Source organism: Mesoplodon densirostris, chromosome 17 (genome assembly GCF_025265405.1).
Source record: "Mesoplodon densirostris isolate mMesDen1 chromosome 17, mMesDen1 primary haplotype, whole genome shotgun sequence".
NCBI classification, from domain to species: Eukaryota; Metazoa; Chordata; class Mammalia; order Artiodactyla; family Ziphiidae; genus Mesoplodon; species Mesoplodon densirostris.
The window spans coordinates 50,718,204-50,742,971 of NC_082677.1; the positions used below are offsets into that span (position 1 = coordinate 50,718,204).

At 37.4% G+C, this 24,768-nt stretch overlaps 1 protein-coding gene across 7 annotated transcripts in view; it reads left to right on the forward strand.

The window, feature by feature from the left end:
- SCEL (sciellin) overlaps window positions 1-4,043 on the forward strand; it is a 136,255-nt gene extending 132,212 nt beyond the window's left edge. For 6 of the 7 annotated variants that reach the window (XM_060079861.1, XM_060079860.1, XM_060079864.1 and 3 more), the window contains 2 exons: window positions 261-363; window positions 1,825-1,981. In XM_060079861.1, coding sequence (XP_059935844.1) covers window positions 261-363; window positions 1,825-1,841 — 120 coding nt within the window. In that variant the 3' untranslated portion in view covers window positions 1,842-1,981. Of the gene's footprint in view, window positions 1-260; window positions 364-1,824; window positions 1,982-3,875 lie in introns of those variants that run through there. The other variant, XM_060079862.1, reaches the window with a different exon arrangement.
- The last annotated feature ends 20,725 nt before the right edge of the window (window positions 4,044-24,768 follow it).

A 24,768-nucleotide genomic window follows, 5' to 3' on the forward strand; every position in this document is an offset into this window, starting at 1 on the left:
ACTTCAGTGGTATATATGCCCTGAAATGCACACCTCCATAGTAGAGGGATTTATGAGAGGATTTATTTGAAAAGTTCGGTGTGTGGATCACAGACAATAAGTATACTCTTATTTTCCCTCTGGATTCTCTTGAGGCTTCTTCATCTGAGTGTTGCTATGAAGGATGGTACTGAAAAAAGTAAAAGTGTTTTTTTTTTTAATCCTGTTACGCCAAGAATCTAAACTTCATATATAATGTAAAGTTTATACATTCTGTTTAGTGTGAAATATGCAAACAACCTTTGGGAAACCTACAAGCTGGTGACAGTGTTTGGATTTATAGACAGACAATACATTGTGAACCTTGCTACTCTCAAGTTGTAGGTAAGTGTTAAGCTCTTAAGGAACCATCACTAACATTAATGAATGTTTGATTTTGAAAGATTTCAAAACTAAAAAGTATTTTCTTAATTATATTAAAAATTCAGCTGCAGATACCATGGTGGCATTTCACTTTATGGTGTAAAAATCAGTCAACATTTATATTTTCTTCTGATATCAGATCAGACATAGGGACAACTAAGCAAAAGTCATTTATTTTAGGAAATTTTCCATTTTTTCCAAACAAAAACAGATTTTCTTTGCTCTACTGTTTGGTGGAATTGAAGTGCATTTCTGTGAATGACCTTTACGTTTGCACTGGAATAAACTTTTTTTAAACGTAATTTGGTTATTATACTACATGCCTTTTAATGTTATTTTTAAACAGAAAATTTAGAGTTAATGGTGTACAATTCTATATTAATGTTATTTTTAAATGGAAAATTTAGAGTTAATGGTGTACAATTCTATATTGCATATAACATTTGAATATTTTTTTTTACCTTTAAGACCAACTTTACTATAATTTGGACACCTAATTAGCATAAATGTTGTGAGAAGAAACATTAAGGGTCTGCATTTTTAACTCATATTTTCAATAAGCTTAGCATGAAAGCTGTAAAAGTTGATTTAAAAGATGTGTACAGTTCACAGTAAGCTAGCAATATAAAATCCTATGAAACTTCATTGTAAAGCTAGTATCAACATTTAATTTTTGCTTCAATAGTAAGTAGGGAGAATAACCATGATGATATTGGGGAGCTGGTCAACAGCACTGTGTGAAAGGCAAGTTGCCTGCTGGTGGTAAATGAAAAAGGAGCATTTGCGATTTTTACACGGGATCCAAAATATGGAATTTAATGACAAATGTGTGATAGTAATGAGGTACTGAGAGGCTACATCTGGAAAATACTCTGAAAAATATTCAGAAAGCCATGTTCCATCAGGCTGCAGAATCAATGACAAGAACAAAGCTAATTATATTCATACTTTGCCTTCTATTTTCTGCTTTCCCCAGCCAGTTCTCATATTTCTTTTTTTTTTTTTTCTTAATCGAGCAGCCTTATCAGGATCCATTGTTACATCAAGGGGCCTTGATGTGCATGGTGCAGCTCTAAAACTTTCAGTCCCGGGAGTCCATGATACGGTTTAGGAGATGTGGTTACCAAAACACTCAGAAGTCTTTGTGTGTTCTTCCCTGTGTGCATTTTTATAGTATATTTAAGTTGTCAAGACATGACTCTCAGGCATGTCATAAATATGAGTACAGGGCATTGGTATTTTGTATTCATGGTATGATGAAAAGCCATGCCACAGTGATGACTGCAGTAGGAGGTGAAAGTAAAATGCTTAACCCACCACTACCCCCTTGATGAGTAATTATTTATTTTTTTTAAACTTTAGTTATAGGCTTATTTTTGTACTGAATTTGTATATCTAACTTATTTTCTTTAAATTTTTCAGCGAAGTGGATTCAGTAATCCTGGCACATGAAAATCAAGATGAAAGCATTCACTAAGGAATTAAAATTTTTATTGTAGAACATATAATCTAGGAAAGCTTTTACACCAAAGATTGACTCTGGTATAGAATTAACAACTCTGCTATTGCATGAATAATCTAATTGCCTCCACTAAGGTCACATACATAAAGGGAACCATCTGGTATCTGGTTAGATTTAGAGATCAAAAATTCAAGTGGTTCTAGTTCCCAGTGTCAAAGGAAGCACGCTTCTGATGGCATTGAGCATTGTCAGCCTTGACCAGGTCCGTCTCTGCTCAATATTAGGCTGTGTGTCACGGTTTCCATTATACACAAATTTACCATGTTCTCACCTTTGTATCCCTAAGAATTTGGATTTACAGATGTTATTGAAGTCTTGGTAAAACTGTCATGGGAACAAGATATGTTTCCTTTATGTACAAAAGTAATGTTGATAGAAATTTTGGCAGAAAGATAAAGTTTGGCAGAAAGATGTTAACGTATAAAGTTGTATGGACCTCAGAAAATCACTTAAACTTTTCAGATTTCTGTGCTATTATCTGTAACATGAGGGGCAATGGACAAAATGATTTCTAATGTTCTGCTCCAACATTATCAGATTCTAAAGCAAGTTTTTGTTTGCTCTTTAGAAACATACCTGAATCTGTGTTTGTTAGGCATATTGAACTAGATAGGATATCTAAACAATTTAACCTTCGTATCATCCTTCAGTTTATCACTGATACAATTTTATAGAATGTGTTTTAAAAACAGAAAGACCTGCATTTATGGGTAATGGGTAAAATCATATGACATAGTGTTTACGTAATTTGTCAGGTTTTCTTTGCATGCATTTCAAAATCTGGATTCATAAATGATCTGTGAGAAATAATGAAAGTTATGGACTACAAAGACATGTTCTTTCGCATGCTATATCTATTCCTATTACATAGCACTTTATAGTTACAGATGGCTTATAAAAATAAATGAACTGTCAGTTATACAGAATCTTCTTGTACAGTGTCTATAAATATTACTCACTGGCATTGATATGTCAATTATAGTGATCATAATGTATTATATTCTGTGCCATGCTGCTTAAATTAATTTTTTAACTGCTCAATCTATAACTTTGATTTTTAAAGAGCTTTTTCTTAAGGAATTGAAAATTCAATAATCTTGTGAGGAACTATTATTATTATTAAAATTGAGACATTGCACTTATAAACTACTTTATATGCACATAGCAATTGCTTCTCAAAGGAAAGCATATGGAACATTGAGAGAGGGTGGAATTCTAAGGGAGTTTAAGGCAGTTGTAAAAAACTGACAAACTAGGGAGATTAAAAGATAATCATGTATTTTCTAAATGTTGATAAATGTAAAGAGTTATTCTTCTGTATAATGATTTCAAGCATCTGTTCCTCTTAGACACTGGTCCACAAAGTGTTAAACACTAATGCTTATTAAAATACAGAAATGTGTAATCATTGTCCTATGGAGAGGGAGCCAGAAAAAACAATTAATAATAATTTGATATTCATTAATTCATGCTTGATGAGAAGCGGTGGTAATTGAGCCATATGTTTTATTGTTCTCTTATTACATGCTATCAGAGTGGATCAAAAGAAATAATTTTCTTAGAGTTGGAATTTGTGGCAGGAAAGGACGAATGAAATAGTATCCCTCTCTTTTATATAAAGTGTATTAACATCTCAATGCCTTTGTGGTAATTAAAAATCATTTGAATATCATTTTTAAAGGATTCTACTGTTGAATGCTTAATTTAAAAAAAAACCTAAAAGGAACGTAATTCTCACTTTTCTGTAGCTGTTTAATGGACCCTTTCTTCTACAATAATGTATTAAATTAAACCAAAAGCTGTTGTAAAAATGGAATAAATACGGAGTGGAGAGAGAAGAGCTTCTGATTTACCAAGTCCGCTTCATCATGTCTGGGATTACTTGCACCATAGGAATGACAGATTCCTAAAACAGTTTGTAAGATCTCATTTTTATTTTTTTTTTTTGCAGCTAACTAATTATGCTATGATTGGCATACTTTTCCTGGACACAACTGCCTAAATCTCAGAATACCAGGCCCTGAATTCTATTACAAATGAAGAGATGTCTCTAAAAAATAATTAATGGCTCCACTATGAGAGTATCCTTCCAAAAAGCAAAACAAAAATATATCTAGTAATCTTGGAAATAGAATTTGTTAAAAACCTTCTTTGTTCTTTTACTAAGGCCAAGAAATAAAAACTTATTCAAGAAGTAATCTATGCATCCTTAATTGTTTGATTGCAATCACTCCTATAATTAGATAGGAGTGATGAGACGGTCCAGTTCTCACTGCTGGGGCACTCTCTGACTTGTTTACTGTGATAGAAGATCATGAGTGTTTGGAACATTTTCTTATTCATCTTGATTCAGAGCTCTACCAAAACAAGTGACGGTTTTGTCTACCTAGAGGCAAACTTACCATGATGATGTTGATTTTTTGTTGTTGTAGTTGTTACTACTGAATATACTGGTTATTTGGTACAATGTAAATAAATTGTTTTTAGCATTCCACCTATACCATAGCACTCAACAGTTCCCAGAGGCGCCCATAAATATCTGTATTAACTTGGATAGGCCATTTCCCTCATGGGTCAATTTCCTGCTACTTAAAATGTGAGATTGAGAACATTGGCTTGCTGTTGTACCCACCAGCGCAAACACTGCAAGAATCTATGAATCTATTCCTGCTGCTTACCCCATTCTTAGATTATCTCTTTTGTTAGATGCCTAAGAGTTGGTGGATGTTTTGAATGTGCTGCAGAATTGCATGTTAACTTTGTCACAACACAAAGTGAATTCTAGATCGTGTCTACTGGATCTCTGTCCTGCCATTTGAGAAGTATGGCTTCTGAGATAGTCCTGAAATGGTCAAATGTCTCCTGAGTTAGGTAATGGTTTCCGTTTTTTCACTAGAAGAGAGGAAACTGATCATTATCATTGCCTTATAAATCCATCTGGGAAAGATTTTTTAACTTCATTGCCTCTTTGAAACATTCTTCTCATTAATACATTGAAATACTCAATCATTCTAGACTCTGTAGGAAAAAATGCATTGTTTATAATCTACTGTCACTCATTCATTCTCTCATTCATTTGTTCTGTTATCCAATAATTTAAAAATCTTCGTTTAGAAACTGTGTTCCAGATCTGAGTGATAACAAAAATAACCAAGGCTCCTGCCCTCATGGAACTTAAATTCTAAAGGAAGGGTGGAGGCACAGTTTGAAAGACAAAAAATAAATAAACACAATAATTTCTGAAAGCAATTAAGACCAGGAAGGAAATAAAATGCAGCGACTAGGTCAAAGGGTAGTATTTAAAAATAATGTTGTCAGATGATATTTCAAATAAGAGCTGAATGATGAGAAGGAACCAGGTTGGGGAAAAGCACTCCAGGAGGAGATGTTTTAGGATCAGCCAAAATCAGACCACTTTCTGGGCTAAATGTGTCCGTGCTTCTCTTAAACACGAGATAAAAGTTCACAGATGCCAAGAGACAGAGAATAGTCAAAGCATTTTTAAGCTTCCTGTATTCCTCACACAAAACAATATTCAGATATTACTTAGATAGCTTTCAGCTCTCTGCCAGGGGGTGGGTTACAGCAAATGGCTACTTTGACCTGGTCCTCAGGCTGAAGTTGCTCACTTGGATAAAGGAGTGACTTTGTCTAAGGTGGTTCTGAACCAGCATTCACCTGAAGTGGAAACAATGGGCCAGGCATGACGTTTCCTCACCTCATTTGAGGCAGCACTCAGGATCAGATTCCTTTCTGTTTTCCGAATAGAAACAGTAAACAATTAGGCAGCATAATTTCAGATCTAGAAGAGACTTCCCACGGGAATTTTATGAATGTTACATGTTCTCGTCCTTTGTTGCAATATGAATAATGTATCTGGTGGAAAGGAACATTTAGATATTGATATAACTTTCTTGACAGGCACAACTTGTTAATTTTATCTCCTTTCCCAAGAGAAAAGGAAAGATCATGAACTTCAAGGACACTTCAGGCCCATAAAGGCAAACTGGATTGAAAGTCTCCCACAAGAAAGTGTTTAGTCCCTAAGGCAACTGCAGCTTTGATGTGATTTAAAGAAATCACAGAAAGATTGCCAGGAGGCTGGAATTAGTGAACACAAAGAGATGAGGTTGAAGAAGCAGGCAAGATACAGGCCGTGGTTGTTTCATAATGGATTATTAAAAATATATAGATTATCAAATGAATGGTGGCATTTCATAAAATTCATTTATGCCTTTTAAATTTGTGTCATTAAAATATTGTTGACTACTATTGGTTTCATGAACAGATGAAAATTATTTTGAGACAAATACAGTCTACTGATTTTTGACAAAAGCACGAAGACAATTCAATCAAGAAAGAATAGTCTTTTCAACAAATGGTGCTGAAATAATTGGACACCCATATGCAAAAAAGAAAAAAAAAAAGTACCTAGACCCAGACTTTACATCTTTTACAAAAATTAACTCAAAATGGATCATAGACTTAAATGTAAAATGCAAAACCATAAAACTTCCAGAAGAAAATGTAGGAGAAAAACAATGTGACCTTAAACTTGGTGAAGAGTTTTTGGATATAACATCAAAAGCACAATCTATAGAAGAAATTTCAGTCAGCTTTATTAAAATTAAAAACTTGTGCTCTGTGAAAGGCACTGTTAAGAGAATGAAAAGATAAGCCACAGACTGGGAGAAAATATTTGCAAAGTAGATATCTGATAAAGAATTTGTCCTCCATACCAAAGAACTCTTAGAACTAAACAATAAGGAAACAAAAAACTTATTTTAAAAAATGGGCAAAAGATCTAAACAGACACCTAACCAAAGAAGATGGCAAATAAACATATGAAAGATACTCAACATCATTTTTCATTAAGGAAATGCAAATTAAAACACAGATAAGATACTACTTTATGCCTATTAGAATGGCTAAAAACTAAAAACTGAGAATGCCAATTGCTGGCAAGGATGCAGAGCATCAGGAACTCTCATTCATTGATGATGGGAATGCAAAATGGTACAGCCACTTTGGAAGACAGTTTGGCAGTTTCTTACAACGATAAACATTCTTTCACATAATTTAGCAATTGTGCTCCTAGGTTTCTACCCAACTAATTTGAAAACTTATGTCCATACAAAAAGCTGCATGTAAATGTTTATAGCAGTTCTATTTATAATCATCAAAAACTGGAAGAAACCAAGATGCCCTTCAATAAACAAATGTCTTGACAAAACTGTGGTACATCCATTCAATGGAGTAATACTCAGCAATGAAAATGAATGAACTATCAAATCTGCAGAAACATGGATACTTCTTAAATGCATATTGCTAAATGAAAAAAGCCAGTCTGAAAAAGGCTCCATACTATATGATTCCACTTATGTGACATTCTGGAAAAGGCAAAACCATGGAGACAGTAAGTAAATTAGTGATTGCTGGGGCTTCAGGAGGAGTGCGCCTGGGGAGATGGAGAGCTGAATAGGTGAAGCATGGGGAATTTTTTAGTGCACTCGAACTATACTGTATATTGCAATGGTGAATACATGACACTATGCACTTGTCAAAACCCACAGAACTTAGCAGTACAAAGAATGAACCTTAATATATGCGAATTTTAAATCTCATTTAGGTGTTCAGGGGCAAGGGATCCCAGGATGGAATGCAGAGTGTTGCAAAAGGATCCAATGGTATTGCAAATGTATGAAACAGTCTCAGTAAAGGGGGTGAGGGGAAAAGGGGCTGACCTTAGTAGCTCTGAAAATGAGTGAACAGTAACTTTGGAAATGAGTGGAGTGTGTAAGACTAAAGACACAGCAACTGTACAGATCACTGTACTCTAGTTGACCGAGTTGTTTTTCATGGAGTACAGGTTAACAATTCTGAAACCACTATACATACGTATACATTGGAATTGAATAATTCAGTAAATAGACAGTGGTTGGTGGGATCCACATTTCTCACCGTTGGAGTGGGAGGTTACAGATAAGGAGGGGAAGAGACAGGAATGGTCCCTGTGGTAATGAGTGAGTTAAAGACATCAGTATGATTTCATGTTTAGTTTAATATAGATATGGATGGTTACACACAGAAATATCTAAAGGTATGTGCATTTACATGTGTTAGTATACACACACATATTTTCTTGCTCTGTCAGCTGACAGAGCCTAGAAGCAATGAATCCAGATCTTGATTTTTTAATACCATTCACCAATAAAAGTGACCAAGACTCCTTGGAGAAATGGCTGGTTCTAGGGCTGGGGCAGGATGTAGAGAAGATGAACCCGGAGCATCTTATAGTGCCAGGAAATAAGGAAGTGCTCAAACATATACATGCACACACATATGTACACACAAATGATGTGGATATGTCAAAGGGACATAGGCGTCAATTGAAAGCACTCCCAATGGCCAAAGCTGGTATTTGAGCAACTAAATAAATAATGTAGCATTGAATTATAACCCAAAGTATAAAATAAGATTTGCGAGTCTGTGCTGGCATCAATAAACATTTGAATAAATAAATAATGGAGGAGACACAAATCTGCCATGTAGAATTCCAAATAATTTATATAGCTACTCCATCCTCAAGGAGGTAGAATATAACTCTTCACTTCCTGTGCGTGGGCTGCATAGTGCATATCTTCCAGACCACAGTATGGGATGGGGAAGAAAAGAGTAACTTTATGGAGGAGGGACCTGACAAACACTACCTCAGAAAGGTAATCAAGATTAATGTCAATAATAATTAATGGTATTACTAGCATGTACTTGATAGGATGTGATCAAAATAGCACAATATCTCTGTAACCTTCTTCCCCAAATCCCAGAACTCCAGTCTAATCATGAGAAAAACACACATCTTCATTGAGGAGACAATACTCCTCAAAACTAACAAAGGCATCAAAAATTTAAAAGTCCGAGACACCATCACAGCAAAAAAAGAGCCTGAGACGTGACAACTAAATGTAATATGGTTCCTGGATGAGATCCTGGAACAAAAAAAAATGACCTTAAGTTAAAACTAAAGAATTCTGAATAAAATATAGGCTCTAGTGTTGCTTTTTCTTTCTTTTTTTTCTTTTTGTTTTTTTTTTTTAAAAAAAGGCAGACTGCCACATGCAGACTCATTAGGGTATGTCTGGAGTCCTGGAAGTTTGGCTACCCTACGTTCTCCTACAAATGGACCTTGAGATCTTGTGTGCAGGTCTAGCAGGGGAGCACAGCAATTAGTAGACCCTTGACCCAAGAACGGTCCTCCTCTATCGGGGAAGGCCGACCAAGTGGGCAGTTTTGGGAGGGACACATATGGAGCAATGAGAGAGGGAGGTCACCTTCCTAGCCAGCAAGATCAGCCACATCAATCCTGGTGATCAATAGTGTGACAGATATCACAGCCAGATCACCCTCATATCTAAGGCTTTAGTTTATAATTGATTCATGAATTGTGACAAAGCTACCATGCTAATGTAGGATGTTAATAATAGGTGAAACTCTGTGTGAGATGTATGGGAACTCTGTATTATCTTTACAATTTTACAGTAAGTCTAAAACAATTCTAAAGTACACTATTTTTTAATAAGTTACTATTAAAACCCTACTATAGCTCACTAATGCTGGGCATGTAAACATCGTCAAATGATAGATATGGGGTTAGAATACAGACTAAGCTTCAAAACAATGAAATCCAGAAAAACAAGGGTTCCAAACACATGGAAATTTCTTTCTCTTCCACATGACAGCCCTGGGTTAGGTTGTGGTCCGGAAAAGGTGAGCGGAGCAGCTCTAATCCAGGGTTGCTGACTCCTTTTGTCCTGTTACTCTGCCATGCCCTAGGGGGCTGCTTTTACTCCAGGATCAAAGCAGGCTCACCAGCATTGTTTCCGCCTTCCAGCTCCATGGAAGGGAGAGTGGAGACAATCATCTTCCTTTTTAAAGATGTGGCACAAAACCTTCACAAAACACTCCTACTTGCATCCCTTTTGAAATAAATTAGGACTCCTGGTTAGGTGGATTGCACAGAAGGATGAACTGTAATCTCTAGCCATGAGTGCCAATTAAATCTGAAGGGTTTCTATTACTAAAGGAAGAAGGTAGAATAAAACTAGTATCCATTACAAATCTCTCCTTCTGGCTTCCTGCTCCATTATCCAAGCGCGCCTTTGTTCCCATACACAGAGCACACCCCTCAAAGGGGTACATCCTGAAATCCCATTCACTCATCCAGCTCAGAGGCCAGGAATTCTGGTTGACTCTCAGTGTCCTCTATCAGGTCCTGATACGACCCCCTCCAGTGCAGGGACCCGTAAACAGAAAGGGCATGATCTAGCCCCCAACCAGCCAATACACAATTGTGGACTAGGAACGAGGTAATCACAGGTAAAACTCTCATTCAGAAAAGGGAAGAATGGGACCAGTGAGTGGTCCATGGCAGTGAACAACGTTTGCTGGGCATCAGTTATGGAAAGTCCCCTCTGGTATTAAGGTGCTTGGTTTCATCCGGTCTGTTCTCTGGGAGGCACCCTCTTGTTCACTGTCCACCATGGTCACATCTGAAGTGGACATTGGAGGTATGGATTTGGGGACCCAGGGTTGCTTCAGGGTGGGAAGGGGCATGGCAAACTGTCATAGACTTCTGTAAGCCTGGTTTATGTTTTGTTTTTCAGCAGAACAATTTGCTCAAAAACTTAATATGCTTCAGTCTATTAGCTTCTAGTTAGTTCCATATGAAACTAACATTAGCAAAGGCCTCGGGTGGTCATAGTTCTTTCATCTGCCGCTTCCCCTCTTTTATTTACTGGCCTCTGTGCTTGGCTGTCCCTTTCTCCTTCAACTAAATGATCTTTGCAGTTGAGTTGATTCCCATTGTCTGAGAAAGAGCTTTCAATGGAAGGCCTGGTATGGCTTCTGAGAAACATTACTATCTCCTGCTCTTCATCATAAAGTTGCAGTTGGCTTTTCTAGCTTGATTAAGCCCTCAATCACTGGACTCCCAGGCAACTTAGATTGCAGGTCTCAGTCAGGACAGAAGTGCAATGCCTAAGCATTTATGCTTGCAGGCTGGTTAATGGATGCCTGGCTTCACCTCTCTCATCATATCTTGTTCAATGCAGTAAGAAGCAACAAACACGTACTAACATCCTGAGTCTTCTCAATCTCTCCTCCTAGAATCATGGGCTCCGGAGCTAAAATAAGCAAGAACTTTGCCAAATGTTTGGCCATGGCATAACAAGGGTCATCAGATTTCCTGCCTGCAACATTTCCTCATTTCTTATACTTGTTTTAGGCTTTTATTTGATAACATCCTATTTCCAGTACCAGTTTCTAAATAAGTTAGGACACAATGAGGTGGCTGTAACAAAGCATCTATAAAATACAGTGGCTCAAATAGGACAGATTCTTTTTCTCTTTCTCATAGCACAACAGAAGGAGGCTCTGTCCACGAAATTATCTAAAGCGTATTGTACTGCCATCCTCTAGCATCTCATGATCAAAGTTGGCTGTCATAACTGTGCCCCTGCCTGAAGGAAGAGTAAAAGAAATGATGTGATGAAGAATCTGCCTCCACTCCTGTCGCTCATATTCAACTGGCCACACTTAACTGCAGGGAGGTTGTGACATGTATCTCCTAGCCAGACACCTGCTAACCCATGTCGAGGTTTCTGTTCTAAAGAAAGATAGAGAAATGGATTGTGGGAGCAGATTGTAGTCTTGGCATCTGTAGTGCCCTGTGAACTCAGTCTCCTGACTTGTCCCCTGTGAGAGCTTATCAGTGGATGATGGTACCTCAGGGTCTCCTATATGTCTTTGTATACAGAGACATTGCGATTTAGACCTCCCAACACACACCCCTTTTAATAACGTCTTTTCTTGATGAACTAAGGATTTTAGATCTATGTGGCCATTTAAGTGTGTTTCTGACCCAATACTCTCAATTAACAGGATATGGAATTGAGGAGAACTGGGGACCTCAGTTCCTGAACAGTTCCATTATAGAGCCAGTCTGTCAGTGGCAAAGCTAGGATTGGAACCCAAAATGCTGAAGTCTCTTTCACTAAACATGGGGTTTAAAAATGAATGCAATAATTAAAAATGATCTCACCAGAATAGAACACAGTGACAGACTAAGCTTCATATGCCATTCTCTTATTTAGATAATTCAGTATTTTATTAACTTTTAGAATTACAATGACACACTGCTAACTCCTACTTAACTTGTGGTTTTTATGATTCTGCCATACATTTTTTATGGCAGAATCATAATCATACAATTTATGCCATACATTTGCAAAACACATTCTGTCCTAGCTTGCATTTGTATAGCTTTCCGCTTTCATGAGTTACTTTTTTGTACTGTGCACAGGTCACTATTGAATTAGATGAGTTTAACAGCCCTTTTGGATCCCATTTAACATGAGATGCTTTAAAGATTCAAACCTTGAGACCAAATAACAATTTTACTAAAGTTGATATGTATTATACCCATTATATGCCCCCAATTTACTAGATTTATCACTATTGTAAATAAAAGCTAGATTAAGATTTACTCCTTTAAAAGCTTTATTTTCTATAGTTTGCTGTTTTGAATATGTATTTTTTTCTTTTTCTTTTTTTTTTTTTTGCGGTACGTGGGCCTCTCACTGTTGCGGCCTCTCCTGTTGCGGAGCACAGGCTCCGGACACGCAGGCTCAGCGGCCATGGCTCACGGGCCCAGCCGCTCCGCGGCATGTGGGATCCTCCTGGACCGGGGCACGAACCCGTGTCCCCTGCCTTGGCAGGTGGACTCTCAACCACTGCGCCACCAGGGAAGCCCTGAATATGTATTTTAATATTTGTTCTGGAAGTATAGCTTATTGGTCTACAGTTTTAGACTTGTTCCCTTCTAAGTGTAGTTCCCTTTTTCACTTTTAGGATTTTCCGTAAATTCTTTCACTTTGCATTTGTGTGTAGAAATATTATCTCGCCATGCACTTCTGCAAAGTTTGTGAGTCCCCAAGACTCCTGATGCCAGTCATAAGTTCAAGAGGTCTTTAAGACAACCGTCCAGCTTGATAATTCACTAGAAGGACTCCCAGGGCTGTCCTACTCATGGTTATGGTTTATTATTGTGAAAGGATACAGAATAGTACCAGCCAAGGGAGGAAGCACATAGGACAGTGTCCAGGAAATGCCAAGCACCCGTCTTCAACTATCCTCTCCCAATGAATTTGTGTGGACCATGCCTGTTTCTCCCAGCAATTAGGTGTGACAAGACACACTGAGCTGTGATAACCAGAGAAGCTCATCTCATCCTTGGTGTCGAGAGTTTTTATGGGGGTTCAGTCAGGTAAGACTTGGTTGACTGCTCACATAGTTGACCTTAGTCTATAGCCCCCAGCCCCACCTCTCCCCTGTTAGAGATGATACTGTGTGGCCCAAAGCCTTCACCATAAATCACAGAGTTCGAATAGAATATCTGGAGTGGCCCAAGGCCCCCAGGTAAACAAAGACCCACTTAGCAGGCAGGACATTCCAGAGATCTCCCAGGAGTTGAAGGCAAAGGACAAGCTTCTCTTTGGGCACTGGTAATCCTTTACTATGCATCTTTCAAGTAAATAATATTGTAAACCTTGTAAATCCAGAGATACTCAGGGTTCAGTCCCCTAACAGTGCTACATTTATTCAAGAAATGTAGTTCAACTATTGAAATGTAATTAAGAAGAATTCCATCATTTACTAGTGACTCTTAAAGGACATTCAAGAGGATCCAAATACATACACCACATTCGCTTTTATTAAATTCCTCTTCCCTCATCCCAAACCCTACCCCCCCCCAAAAAAACCCTCTTAAACTCCCAGCCTACCTAATATTGCCCTCCTCCTTTTCTCTCTCCTCTTTCTTATCACATTGTTTAGTAGATTAATTTAGGCTTAAATTCAGCACAAAATTATCCATCCTTTTTTAGGATGTGGGAAGAGGTAGAAAACTGGGCTCACCAATGCAGATTTTCTTTGACAGGCAAGGAAATGGGGAAAATCAACGCGTATGCTAATATTATTTTTTTCTGACATAATAATTATAACTTCCAGGCATCAACTGTGTTTCAGGCATTTCACATATATGTGTTTTTGGATCAAATATGTTACCTTCTCAGAGATCTCACAACCTAGGAAAACTTTCAACAGTTTTAAGTGGAGGCAAAGTCATTCAAGAAATGCTATAGGAATTACTGCTGAAGTGCATCATTCCATGATACTTTGTTATGGCAAAGGAAATATGTACCATAGGGGAAAAAATTGTTTATGTAAGTATCAAAATATTCAGCTTCAAGATTTCCTTTTTCTTTCTTTATTATTTTTTACTCTTATGGTTGTCTTCTAGCTCAATATTGGATAATTAATTTAGGGAGGAAAAGGGAAAAAATCTTAGGATTCTACCAAATTTTAACAAACACAAAATACTAAAATGCAAGCATATATATATTTTAACTCTTTCATTAGGTAGTGAGACTTCTTTTCTGTCAACTCTAATATATATGGAGATGCTTGAATCTGTTATGAAGTTTCTATACACTTTCTTTCTAAATAGTAGAGAAAAATGAGCTAGAGAGGAACTTTTTCCACTATCTATGTACCTTAAGAGTATCATCGACTCATTTGTTAAACGGCTCATACACATGCTTCAGGGTGAGTTAAAACCAAATTTGAAATACAAGTTACAGTTTATTCTTTTGGCAAAAGGAGGCAACAGACTTTCCTTTCCCACCTCCACGACCCCTCCACCCCTCCATCCCCACCTGACTCCCGCTTATCCTGCCTCAGCAGACTGGTTCAATACAGCAATTTACTATGTTTACATTTTTAAAACATGACGCAATGTTATCAATATATCTCCCTAATCAGCTGCAATTCTTGAATCTACTCAAATATCCAGTCAGTGCTCCCATTTCCCAAATTATACTATAAATGTTCTCTAAATTTGTTTGAATCACGATTACAAAAGCTCTGTCCCTTGCATTGGATGAATATGCTCTTGGCTCTTAATCTATAGGATTTTTTTCTCCATCTCTTTTTTCCTCTTGCAGTTTTGTTGTTGTTGAAGAAGGAGGAGGAAGAGGATGGGGAGAAAGAGAAGCTGAGTCACTTGTCTCATAAAGTTTCCTACAGTTCATATTTTTGTTTTGTCTTGTTTTAGACATGTTTTTGGCCCTCATATTTCTCTGTCTTCACATGTGGTTAAATTCAGGTTTGGTGGTGGTGGTGGTGATGGTATGTGTATGTGTGTATATATGAAGACTACTTAATAAGTGATATTGGATACTTTCATCAGAAGCACATACAGTCATTCGGTGGTATTAACAATTATTTGGGGATTTCAAAATGTGATGTTTTCCTTCTACTTTTCCTTTTTCATTTATTAACCTGAATACATGTATAAGAAACACTTTCTCTCATCCCTAATTTGGTTATTCTGAATATTTAGAGAAAAGGCAGGATAAAGGTTTTATCCTTTATTTACCAGTTTCCAAAATAATAACTCAAAGCCCTAGTATTCTCCAAAGATGATCTATGTATTTAAATATCATTTTGAACTCGTGGATTTAAACATATTTGATGTGTTTCAATCCATGGGAATTATTGTCCTTATTGACACTTAGGTCATCTAACCTTCAGACAGTGGGAGCTTATTCAAGTTGGCTCCTGAGTCTTTTTCACACAATCCTACTAGCCTTGGATAAAAAGTTTCAAACTTATCTAGTACATTTCCTACCTTAGACCTACCATCAGCCTCCTTTTTCAAGGACCCAGATCTCTTTTTCTGGAAAATGGTATTTAAAGACCAAATTCTAGGAACTCGGTTAACTCATTGCTATTGGGTCGGTCAGTATCTCTAGGCAATTTCAGTGTATAGTGCTCAAGAAAAATATTTTTTTCACTAAAAAATATAAATAAGTCTTCACTGATATTCTAATTGAATTCAGGTTAATAAGGTTAAACTCATTCATCTTAGTGAATATCTCCTTTCTCCCATATACCATGTCATAGAGCACACATCACAGTCTCCAGATAGCTATATCAACACTGCTATAAGCAATATATTTCTAGTAATTTCTTCAACTCAAATAAAAGTATCTCTAGGAAAGGGATGGCAACTGAAAACTGACAATATGAATCATTCTTTCTTAGCAAAGACTAACTGCATGCCTTAAGCATATTTACTTTGTGTTATTTAAGATCTGTGTAAAAATGTTGATGTACTGGTGTATGTATAGAAGTTTCTCTCAGGAGAATGACAGAATTTTCTTCACAGAATTAGCACCTTGTAGTTCAAATGACTCACAAGAAAGTCTATAACTAATTCTTATCTTTGCTGTGCATCAACCAGAAGGCTAACACATTTGCAAAGAAACTCTCTTGTAATGTGACAAGACTCACAATAAGTTGGTCTCCCTCCACGAGAAAGGCCCAGTAGGGGTCAAGCCATACCGGATTATACCATGGTTCAGTCTGGTAGCCCCGAACACTTACCATAGCCACTTGCAAGCACTGAAGTAACAGATGGTAAATTTAAAAGAACAGCTTTTTAAAATTTAAAACAAATCTAAATGAAACCTCCCTCATCATCTCCATTCCACTCTTTCCCAAAAAGGGGGTGAAAAACATCACAAGTATGATTCTGAGATGTTTACTTTAAAAGTATCATTTATACTAGTTTTCAAAATCTATTACAACCCATAGTAAACAATGGTTTGTTTTTGTTGTTGGTGGTGGGTTTTTCTGTCTGTTTGTTTTGTTTTTGTTTTTGTTTTTTTAGTAAGACAATGCCTCATTTTATCAGCTTTCCCTGGCTGATGACCAGGATGTGGAAAATAGAGTTAGGAGATTAAAGACTTCTAGGGGGCAGTAGCGGAGAGGTGAGCCGCATCCACTGTCCAGTTGAAACAAGAAATCCTATCACTACACCTGAATGAATATGAACATTTTTCATCTTTATTTTTACGAGAAAATGGTTTAGGTAATTTACCTTTCAGTCCTTACATAAGAGAGAGAAGCTTAAAATCACTGCAGCTTCTGCTCATTTTTTGCTCAGGGATGGGCTGCGCCGGTTGAATGGGGTGCCGTGCAACGCGCCCGCGGCTGATGGGAGCGGGAACGCGCAGAGAGAGGAAGTCCGCGGCCACACGTCTACCCCACGCAGCCAGAGTGGGGTTAGGATGCGCTGTTGAGTTGGGGGATTTTTTTTAAAGCAGATAATAAAAGAGTGTAGCCCTCTTATCAAAATGACATTCAAAGTTCACACTTTGAGCCACCGACAAAGTCCACATCCAAGCGAACAACAGTGGGAGAAAAAATATTATAAAAAATGTATAGGGCTTCCCTGGTGGCACACTCGTTAAGAATCCGCCTGCCAATGCAGGGGACACGGGTTTGAGCCCTGGTCCGGGAAGATCCCACATGCTGCGGAGCAATTAAGCCCGTGCACCACAACTACTGAGCCTGCACGCCGCAACTACTGAAGCCTGCGCGCCTAGAGCCCGTGCTCCACAACGAGAGAAGCCACAGTAATGAAGAGTAGCCCGGCTCACCACAACTAGAGAAAGCCCGTGCGCAGCAACAGACCCAGCGCAGCCAAAAGTAAATAAATTAAAATAAAAGAATAAGTCTCGGGACTTCCCTGGTGGTGTAGTGATTAAGACTCAGTGCTCCCAATGCAGGGGGCCCAGTTCGATCCCTGGTCGGGGAACTAGCTCCCACATGCGTGCTGCAACTAAAGAGCCTGCCTGCCGCAACTAAGATCTGGTGCAACCAAATAAATAAATAAATCTTTTTAAAAAATGTATAAACCAGGAACTGAAGGGAAATGTGGGTCTGAAGTCACAGGACTGCCATTCTCACCAGCAAGTGTGCAGAGACAGCGGGGATACAACTCCCCAGGACCACAGAGAAGTAGGGTGCAGTGTCAAGACACTTTCCTCCCTCTTTCCATCCTGGGAAGAATAAAATAAAATGTGCTGCTGTTTGCTGCCCAGAGCTATAGCTTGTAACAGTCTGAGTGCCAAGGCAGACACCAGGACAGATTCAACCTTTGTGACCAAGTCTAGCCAGCATATCATCTGACTTTAAACTCTTCCCAATATCATGGTCGAATAAGAACCCTAAGCATCAAGAGAAGACCAGGTTTTGAACCACAGGTCCTAGGGGCTGAGCTGAGGCAATCACAAAACCTCTTAATAGAAAGGAGGAAGAGAGAGAAAAAGAAAAGTAGCACCAACTCAAGGTGGACCTCAAAACCAAAAAAGAAAATTAACAAAATAAAGGCACCAAGTAAAATCAAATATTGGGAAATGATATCATTCTAGACAAAACAAAAATAAATGTGCCACCTTAAAAAAACTTTAAGATAAGTATATCTAGAGTTATCAAAGAGGTGCAAAAAGGAATAGCATCATTCCAAAGAAGTGAGAAATTATGCAAAAAGATGCTTTTTAAAACTTAGTAAACTGGATAAACTCTAAACTGGAATGATCAAAGTAACATGAATGAAATGGGAGGTAATACTAAGGCATTCACCCAGAATATAGCAGAAAGGCAAAGAGAAAAAAATTTTTGTAAGAACAGTTAAGAGATAGATTGATAAGGAGATAATTAAAAATCAATGAACGAGTGAATAAATGAATGAACACACACACACACACACGCACACACACGGAATCCCAGAAGAGAAGAGGAGAAAAGGCAGAAGCAACAGGCGGAAAGATAAAACCTGAGAATTTTTAGAGTTGATGACGTAGGCTGTCAGATTGAAAATATACTCCAGATAATTAAAGGTAAATGCACAACTAGACACATTAAAATAAAAGAGCAAAACACAAAGATATTCTTAAAATCTACTCATAGAGAAAAGACCAGATGGCCTACAATTAGACTTATTACCAGTAGGTACCAGAAGAAATAAAATTTTATCTTCAAAGCTCTTAGAGAAAATCTATCTATCCAGAATTTTATATCAAGTTAAAGCTCATTCAAGGATGAAGGAACACATTTTCCCACGGACTCTTACTGAAAAATAAAACAAAACAGGCAAAATTCCATATTTAAGAAGAAGGAAACATTCAGAGGTAAGGGAAAGATAAAAGAAAAAAATGAGGGGATAAACATTTTTTTGAGAAGTGAGTAATTCAGCTATCCACTGTTAAAATGACGTTTGTATGTGCATGAGTATGTGCTAGGAAAAAAGATGAAAGTAAAACCCTAGGCTCCAGTAACAAGGATTCTAAGGAAGCAGTGCCAGATAGATTCTAAGGTCTTTGTCCTATTCACACAAGGAAATAAATTGAAATTTTGTTAGAAAAATTTATAGTTGAACATTAATTTTAAAAACTGAAGGGTAACTGCAAAATAGTAGAAGTAAAATCCATAATCTCTAGACCAGCAGAAGGAAAAAAATGAAATCATAGAAATGTATAAATCTGAGGAAAAGTAGAACAGAAAATAAAACAGGAGAAAGGTATGGTGAACAGAAAACACAAAATATTATAATAGTTCAGTCCAAAGTATAAATAAATCTAGAAATATCAATAATCATAATAAATGAATTCTCAATAAATAATAAAGACCATCAGATTGGATGATAAAACAAAATCCAACTATACGTACCTCATTTAAATCACTTCTAAAACAAAACAACATAGTAAGATCAGAAGATTAAAAATACTACCTAAGCTGGGCTTCCCTGGTTGCTTAGTGGTTGAGAGTCCGCCTGCTGATTCAGGGGACACGGGTTCGTGCCCCGGTCCTGGAAGATCCCACATGCCGCAGAGCGGCTGGGCCCCTGAGCCATGGCCGCTGAGCCAGCGCATCCAGAGCCTGTGCTCCGCAACGGGAGAGGCCACAACAGTGAGAGGCCCGCGTACCAAAAAAAAAAAAAAAAAAAGACATAATCTCAATCAATTTCTAGCCAAACAACCACAAAAGCAGGAGATTCCAAAATTTAAGGGAATCAGCCAAAATATTTAAGGTAAATCTTAGCCTTCAGTTTATTTAGTAGAAGGAAACATTTACATAAAGTATATTGTAGTAGGCAGTGCTGTACTTCCAGTTCTCCACTGCATGCTCCTACTGCTTTGAAGTTATATGTAACCATGTGACTTGCTTTGGTCAATGAAATGTGAGTAGAAGGAATTTTTGCCACTTTCACGCAGGAGCTTTATGAGCTAGTATGCAGTTGTCCAGGTCATTTGTTCTTACCTTGGCAATGATAGAAGCATGGAGACGGAGCTCAGGTACCTGAGTAAGGATGACAGTCTTCTGACTCCCGCCCTGGCTCTCTTCCTATGTGTACACATGTGCAATGCAACAGCATCCTAGGGACAGATTGCCACCATCTCAAGTTAGGTTTCCACAGTTATTCTCTGGATTTCTGTCTTCTACAAGCTGAATTAGTTTAGATCTTTCTTCTTTGAAGCTGCATTTGTAATCTGTTGGTCTCATCACCTACTGAACCTGATCTTTTAAAATTATGTTTTATTGTTTGTTGTTTTCTCTGTTCCCAGGTTTTTAGTAGCATGTGGGAGCTTTCAGACAAGTGTTTTCCATGGACTAATGAAAAGTGCTTACAGTGCTCGTTTCGGCAGCAAATATACTAAAAAGAAAAGTGCTTACAATTACTGTCAAATAAAGCCTGGAGTCTGAAAACAGAGGCTTTAAACTGGTTATATAGCTGGAAAACTGTCCAGTAGTTAATTTCCCCTATCCTACCCATTTGCTATTCTTCAGTTCTCAGAGTAAATTCACCTCTGAGATTTTTTACATTTTGTTTTGATGAAGGCAACCATGCCTTTAATAAAGTATTTTCTGTTAATCTACACTTCCTTTCTGAAACTAAACAAACAAAAAATATTCCTGAAGATAAGAAGTAAGGACATATCTGTAATCTTGATGACACAATCCTTCAGTGACATGATTATAATCATTGTCTCTGTGCAGGATCTAGGATGAGCAAAATATTATAGTTGAAACACAGATAACCCCGTTATGATATAATCATTACTATTTTCTGAAAGCTCATTATGTGCACAGACCATGGTTAGGCACTCACTGGAGGTTTGTTGTGAGTAAACTTGCTGCGACTTCTTTGAGCCTGGCTTATAATTTCTAGAATGTGATGATTTGCCCGAGAGAATGTTGAACTATTTTCTGTGAGCTACCTTCCACTGCCTTTTACTTAGATTCCCATCATGTCCTTGCAGCTATGCGAGTAAGTTGAAGGAGAACTAAAATGACCCACTGTGATGGGAGGACTTCTAACCCTGCTGTGTCACTTTCAAATGATTTCTGACTTTGGTTTGTAACACTTCAGTGTGATCGCAACTTTTTGCAAGGAAGTTTTTTGTAAGAGCTCTGGAAATTATCAAAGAAAAAAGAGCTCTTTTGAATTAAAGAAGGAAAACTCTACCACACTGACTTTTATGATGAGAGAAATATTTGAGGAAAACAAGAAAATAGATTGTTCAAAATCCAAAGTCTTTCAAAAGCTCTAGAGTAGACATCCAGTGTGATGGTAATATAAAGTACCAATTTTTGCCAGCAAGACTCAAGTTATACCAGATTCATTTTTCTCTTATAAAGGTAAAAAATTGGGGGAAAATTATAAAGATGCTTATTTTTCAAGGTTTAAGTATGTTATTTTTTTCAATGTTTAAGTAATCTTACATACTTTCTTTCAAAAAGAGCAACTTGTTCAAAAATGTCTATTTGTTTTAGTTTAAAAAGTTTCAGATTTTGAAATAAGTTTCTGAACTTCAAAAAGAATTATTTTTATACTTTTGAAATTTTAAATACATCCAAGATCATCATGGGATCTGTTTAGGTCCAACATAGGCTGTGACTTGGTTCCTTCTGGGTATTCTTAAGAGTGGTATTGACATTTGAAGAATCCAAATGGCTAGAAATACAAAACAAAGCAGTGATAGTTTATGCTGTTTTGTCATCTGTGCAGAAATAAGCATTGAATGAATAGCCTTTGTACTGTCAGAAATGTTGTACCAGCACCAGCAACTTTGTTGATCTTGGAAACCTACTGTTTTCTGATCTGTGCTTGGTGACTTTTTAAGTTCCAGTAATATTTGCTTGTTAATGAATCAGACTTTGTTCAAGGCATTCTTGGCTATTGATTTTGCATAAGTCAATAGTTTTTATTGATAAACCGTTAAGACCAGAGCAGGGTATTTTGCTAGGTGCTGCCCAAGATCAGAAAAGAGATACTACAATGAATGAGCTGGGGCTGCCCAGCTTTCAATTCCTGGTTCTGCCACTTCCTGGCTAGGTAACTTTGGGCAGATTGTGTGACTTCCTGTGCCTCAGTTTCCTCATTTATAAAACAGGAGTAATTATAGAAACTACTCAAAGGGCTGTTTGATGATTAAATGAGTTAATACAAGTAAAGGGCATAGAACAGTTGCTGGCATTTAATAAGCACCAATAGCTATTATTAAGGTAAATTTTAAAAGTTTCATTTTAATGAGCGTGGTACATGTGTGACCGATTGATAAAACAAAACAAATTGACCACAGAAGTAAACAGTATTGACTAAGAATTAGAGCTGGGTGCGGTATCCTAGTTCTATTGTTGCTTTGAGACATCCTATATTCTGTCTGATAAATGAATATCACAATACTCGCCCCAATGCCTCACAGCTTGATAAGGAGAACCAAATGAAATAATGTACACTTTTTTTTTTAAATTTACTATTTGAACCATTTTTTAAAATTAATTTATTTTTGGCTGCATTGGGTCTTCATTGCTGCGCACGGGCTTTCTCTAGTTGCAGCGAGTGGGGGCTACTCTTCGTTGCGCTGTGCGGGCTTCTCATTGCGGTGGCTTCTCTTGTTGCGGAGCACGGGCTCTAGGCACGTGGGCTTCAGTAGTTATGGCATGCAGGCTCAGCAGTTGTGGCTCACGGGCTCTAGAGCACAGGCTCAGTTGTTGTGGTACACAGGCTTAGTTGCTCTGTGCCATATGGGATCTTTCCAGACCAGGGCTCAAACCCATGTCCCCTGCATTGGCAGGTGGATTCTTAACCACTGCACTACCAGGGAAGCCCCTAATGTACACTTTGTACACGAAGTCCTCTGAAAATTTTTAGCCAGAATTAATTGTTCCTTCTTGGGCACTCCCTAAGCTGTTGACTTGTATTTTCGTCATGACACTTAGCACAATGTCTTGAACGATAATCAACTGTTTATATGCTTTTTTCTCCGACTAGATAAGGTCTTGGTGGTGGAGACATTGTCTTACTCACTTTTAAAAAGTCATCTAGCATTGTGACGAGCATAATAGACATGTAATAAGTGCTTATTAAAAAGGGTTCTGACAAGGATACCTTGCCAAGTCAGCAGAATTATTATTATTATTATAACTACTCCTATATGTGCCTTTACAGGGCATAATTACATGGGTTGTTGGCATGAATTCGAGTAGAGTTGGGTGGGGTTTGAATGGAACAACCCACACAGGGAATTATTTACATAAATTCTGGCTTCATATATTTTTGTTTTCTCTTTGCATTATTCCCTTACACTAAAATCCACACATTAATGCAGCAAGTATTCTTATAGCTTTTAATTGGGTCAGATGTGAATTATTATGGAGTCTGCAAAAAGCCTTCTAATCCTCCCATGTTGTTACCATATGACAAATGAGGCTTATAGAAGTAACTGATTAGGTTCTTGTCTAAATTTCAGCTAGAACTTGGGATTTATTTAACCATGTATTCTTAAAAAAATTTTCAATGTGTTTTTGCTATGTGCTAGACACTTGCTAGGCACTGGACAAAGGTAGCGGGGATCCACAATATTCAAGGCAAGTATTTTGTATGGATAAACAGGAATCTCAACTAAGAGGCCAAAAAAAAACCCCCCAAACCCAAAACAAAACAAAAACAAAAACAAACAAACAAAAACAAATGCTGTGGTTCCTCTGAATGAATTTGGAAACAAAGCTGGGGATCTTTGATCCTAGCTTAACACACTAGTAATTTTTTCTTTTTGTGGTAGTTGGATCTATCAACTTGAATGAAGGTAGTGGTCATATTAGGGTATGTCTGTTGCAGTGATGGAAAAATCTGCATTTAAAACATATGGGGCTTAGTCTTAAGAGGAATTTCACTCTAAGACAAAGGGATAAAGAGAAGAGTGGTTGGGCCACTAGAAACTGTGCTAAGAATTATTGTCATTTTCAATACTGAAACTGGGCAAGTAACCTAACCTTGTTAGCTTAACTGTAAAACTGGGATAATAACAGACTGTTCCTAGATTTCCTTGGAGAATTAGATTTACAAACTCAGGAAGAAACTATGCTGTCTTTCCAATTTTGTGGATGGATCAATCTGACGTCCATAGATACTATTAGAGGTATATGTGAAAAATACAAATCAATTATTTTCTCTCTTGAAATTCACTAGAGTGACCCAGCGACCATAGTTCTGGAGTGTAAGGAATGAGGGGCACCAGAGAAATATGTAATTTCTTTATCTGATTTTGAATGTGTGATATATGGATATTTCTCATCAATTTATGGTGTTTCAAATGTATCCTTAAAGCATAAATTTTTTGAGACATACATTTTTATTTTCCATATCTTCTTTGTAATAAACCTCTGAAATCACCTCATGTATTTCATTTAAAACAAAAATATTTTAAAATTGAGAAGATATGCATGCAGTTCCTTTCAAAACCCAAAGCTTACAAATTTGCATCAAAATAAAAAATCAAGACTGCTTAATTGAAACCTTGACACCATCAACCTCTTTAATTATGTGTCAAAGAGACAGGCATCCTGGGGATACCAACTTAAAATCAGGGTACATT